The sequence below is a fragment of the Cryptomeria japonica genome, chromosome 8 (genome assembly GCF_030272615.1).
Source record: "Cryptomeria japonica chromosome 8, Sugi_1.0, whole genome shotgun sequence".
In the NCBI taxonomy this organism is placed as follows: Eukaryota; Viridiplantae; Streptophyta; class Pinopsida; order Cupressales; family Cupressaceae; genus Cryptomeria; species Cryptomeria japonica.
In genome coordinates this window covers 75,599,022-75,603,513 of record NC_081412.1, presented here as the reverse complement: position 1 = coordinate 75,603,513, position 4,492 = coordinate 75,599,022, and the positions used below count along the sequence as shown (strand labels likewise).

At 33.6% G+C, this 4,492-nt stretch overlaps 1 protein-coding gene across 1 annotated transcript; it reads right to left on the bottom strand.

Moving 5' to 3' along the window:
* Positions 1-3,100: 3,100 nt before the first annotated feature.
* LOC131046380 (uncharacterized) lies at positions 3,101-4,247 on the bottom strand. Its single transcript, XM_057980117.2, has one exon. The coding sequence runs from the start codon at positions 4,188-4,190 to the stop codon at positions 3,189-3,191; it is 1,002 nt and encodes a 333-aa protein (XP_057836100.2). The 5' UTR covers positions 4,191-4,247; the 3' UTR covers positions 3,101-3,188.
* Positions 4,248-4,492: the final 245 nt, after the last annotated feature.

Sequence of the window (4,492 nt, the reverse complement as noted above, 5' to 3'; positions counted from 1 at the left end):
CCATTAAATAAAAATATAAAAAATATTAAGAAATTATGAATGTATTTCTTGTGTGAAATTTAAAAATAATATTGTTTTAGTCAATAAAATGACTTAAAATGGTCATAGATTTGAAATTTGTCTTGATAAATGTTAGACTAAGAATGCAAAAAATTGATACAATGTTTTGGTTATAGGAACAATTTAAAATGTGTAATACATATTAGATTTAACATTTGTTTATAATAAATTTTTCTCAAGGATTCATAGCTCAACAAGTGAACTACAACATCAATTTCTTTTGCATTTAAAATATTAATTCTCATCTTTATTGTCAAAGAAAATATTTGTTTCTTGGTATTAGCTATGTAAATCCACATACATATGTTTGTAAAAGATTTATGGTCACTTAAAAGTAGCATTTAAAACATCGATTATTGTCTTGCTTATCAAATAAGTATTTGTTTCTTGGTATTAATTGTATAAATCCACATATATATGTTTGTTAAGGATTCATGACTAGAAAGGAGGATACAATTCCATTTTAGAGAAGTATAAAAAGGGATTTATAATTTATTTAGCTTATGCATAGGGGGCATATGAATTCTCAACCACAAGGAGGAGATAAATATAATCTAACCTTTATACATGAGTTTTCTAAGAAGATATGGGTACAATCTCCAACATAAGGATGGAGATCTTAAACTTTAAAATTTTTTAATTCTAAATAGTTAAAAATTGAAGCAACAAATATATTGAAAATATTAAAACAAATAATGGTTGATGATATGATAAAATAAATTTAATTATTTCTTTGAAAAATGTATTATATGGATGGGGACTACTAATACATACAATCCTCAAAAAGGGGTGGTAAAAAGGAAAAAGTAGAACATCAGTAGAAATGGTTGCATAATATTAGATCATAAGGTTTTCCTCTTCTCTTTGGATAATGTTGACCTATGATAACAAATGATGAATATATGATCTCTAGGTTCACCTTGTTCCCATGTTAAGCCTATCATTTCACCATTGGCCATAGAGACACCAAGTCACAATTATTGGGCCCATTATTTCTTTACTATGCGATTAATGTGAAGTGTTGTCATGTTGTGGTTGGTCCACTAGAAATATTTAGTAAATATATAATGTAATTTATTTGGGCCATAGAACCATTTGATATTTTAATGATATGGATGTTTTTTTTATGGGTGGGATCTTGGTTGAATTTGAATGATATTCTAGTGTATGATTGATAGACTATTTTTATCATTTGATATGGATATCTAACATACTTCTTGAGCTCTATTTGTTCCAAGGTAGGGCTTTGGTTTTGTTATAGGGTTTGGGCCCTATGAAAAACCCATCTTATAAAAAATAATCATCTTAACCTCATTTTGTTTTGTGTTAGCATGGAGGCCTCATGGACCATCATATCTCATTTTTATCAATGATAGTTTTTAATTTACTATGAATGTTCTTGTTCTTAAGGTGAGTAGCTGCTAAGATGTGCATTGATGATCGTACTAGCTCCAATATACCTATGTTGTAAATTTTCTTTGGTGAGGTGTGTGTTAACACTTTTCTAAGACCATGAGTATAATTCCTAAATATTTTATTGGTGTGGCCAAGTATATGATGAATTGTTATGTAGAATTGTGGGTTTATTTATTTTCTATTGGTCATTTAGACCAATCTATGATATCATTATCGGTAATCACATGTTTTTAGGACAACCTAGTCCTAAGTCTTTTAAAACTATTATAATACCTTGAATTTATATGTTTTACAAGTCATCATTTGAGCTATTTTGATTGATTCCATACGCATTAGAAATATTAGTTAGTTTCAGAGAATTAGTATAAATATAGGATGTATGCTACTTAATATCTATTTATAATATTTTATTTGGTGCTACTCAAATGAACTTTTCCCTTTGAAGAGGCTAATGATATTTGGTAGCAAATTTCCACTGAATTCAATATAGTAATATATTCCATGTTGTTATTTTGAACATTTTTTTCTTAGATTTCATGCTTGGCTAATATGTTGTAGGGTGTTCCTCACATTTGGTACCAAATATTTTTATAGAGCCATATTTGCTGTAGTGAAAACCTAATTTTCTAAAACTTTTTCTTCTCCAAGCTTATATGACTATCCATCATATGTTCTCACATCACCCTTTTGGGGTTTTGATGACCAAAAAAATAATTACAATAGTAAGAACATTGGTTTTTTCCTCTTTTTTTAGTTTCTTTTTTTGAAGAAAAAGAAACCACATTTTGGGACTTTTAAAATAAGCACAAAATATATATCATTATGGGAATAACTAGATTCCCCATAAAGGCTTATAATGAAGGAGGGAAATGTTTCTTTTCCAAGACATACCATCGATTATAGTATGAGGGAATTATGAAATTCATACGGTCAAAGATGATCGAGAGTTAGTTGTAAAAAAGTCCTTATGATCTCTTCAATCACAGGGGCTTCACTTAGTGAACCTGGGTTATATCATGTGCATTCATGACATACTAAAAAATCCCCCTATTTTCAAAAAAATTGCCCTAAACTCCTTTTTTTTCACCCCCTCCCAATACACAATATGAATTAAAGCCCCCCTATTTTCTTCAATATACACAATGGTATGTGGAAACGCACAATTATATACAAAGTTTATCTATGCCTTGTATATAGGTTTCAAAACACACCTCACTTCAATAGACATTTTATAAAGAAACTAGCTTATTCAAGAATGATAGCCCCTCTAAATATACTTAAAAAATATCTAGCATAAGATCTAAACTATACAAAGAGTGAAACTAATTATGAAGAGTTTTTTTTTTTTGGCAAAACTTAGAAAATAGATTCAGTGCAATTGTGGCTGTAACCACTTTTTGACCATGAAGATCTCTCTCAAGTGAGTTGAGAACATATAGTAGATAAATACCTATTACCCTAAATGGATAAAGCTCTTATAAAAATGGCCCTAGAAAGAGCTTTGATACCACTTACAATGAACATGCATGACAAGATAAGTTGAATATGCAAAATTATGTAAAATGATACTATACATATGAAAATTACCTTATGAAAAACAACTTACAAAACACATTAACCCCCTATAATACTAACTATCATATACCTAAATGGAGTACAGACATTTTTTCCAATCGCAAGACAATGTATACATACCACACTCATAACTTGATTTAATAGAATCCATATCCAAACAGAGATCCAATAATATCAGACAAATCCCCAAAACTATCGAGTCCCCATCCGTTTCCTCCTCCACCTGGATTCATAAAAGCTTGTAAAATACTCCCCAGCACTGTATGCATAATGGTTCCGATCACTGGCCTCACAAACATATTACCCCTCGTGTTATTATATGGGTCTTGGAATGGCGGACGTTGCTGATGTTCCCAGAAACCTCTCTCCAAATGACCGGGGCCTGATCTTGTAGACATATACCCGGCCATATGCCCTCCATAATTAATATATGGGTCTTGGAGTGGCGGACGTTGCTGCTGCTCCCAGAAACCTCTCTCCATATGACTGGGGCCTGATCTTGTAGACATATACCGGCCCATATGCCCTCCACCATTATTAACATATGCCCGGCTTACAGCTTCAGAAGCTTCATTCAGCAGAGATTCCCTGATGGAAGGTATTTGTGTGCAGTTCACATGCGAATCATAGTTGCACTCAGAACAGTGATAGTGCCACGAACCTCCAACTCCGTGGCAGACATTACAGGTAAAAAGTCTATTTTGATAGGGTGGAATGAATAAGAGAAACAAATTATGTCTTTGATGATGTGGATGATTGATTTCCCTGGGCAGATTTGCACACGAAGGATGCAGATCTAGCCAGCAAATAGAGCAGTGGAAGGAGAAGCCATGGGTAATGGGTTGCCAACATGCGTTGCATCTGCAAGCTGAGGGTGCATAATTCCACGGCTGAGACAGCAGATGAAGAACGTGACCACAAGCTGGATGAGTGATTTGCTGAGGGATTTGTGAGCAGGTCAAGTGAAGGAGAAAATTGCAGGGCTGACAATGGTAGGCCAAACCTTCCCCAATGGGTCTCATGCATCCTCTACAGTAGTTCTCAATTGCCCCTTGCCCTCGGAATGTAGTGAGCTCCAGGATATGAGAATGGAAGAAGTGATGAATCTCTCTTGCGCTTGCAAAGTTGAATTCCGCCATTGAAAGTCTTCTGGTTTGGAATCTACTATCTCAAGCAGTCTCACCAGAGCTTTTTAATTTGGGCTCACGAATTTTTCATGAACATGGAATGATAGTTATAGTTCTCCGTGTAGAATTGGTAAACCCCTAATCATTTAGGCGTAGATTTCTTGGTAGCATCCATGAAGCTCGTAAACCACCATCGATTTTTTTAAGAACTGGTCCTCCGGTGGTTTGCAAGAGAGAATGGTAAGACTTTTCCATCTACAGGTGAGGTGGGAAATAAGGATGACTTGAGGAGTTCGAAATTTCCAAACAGGTAA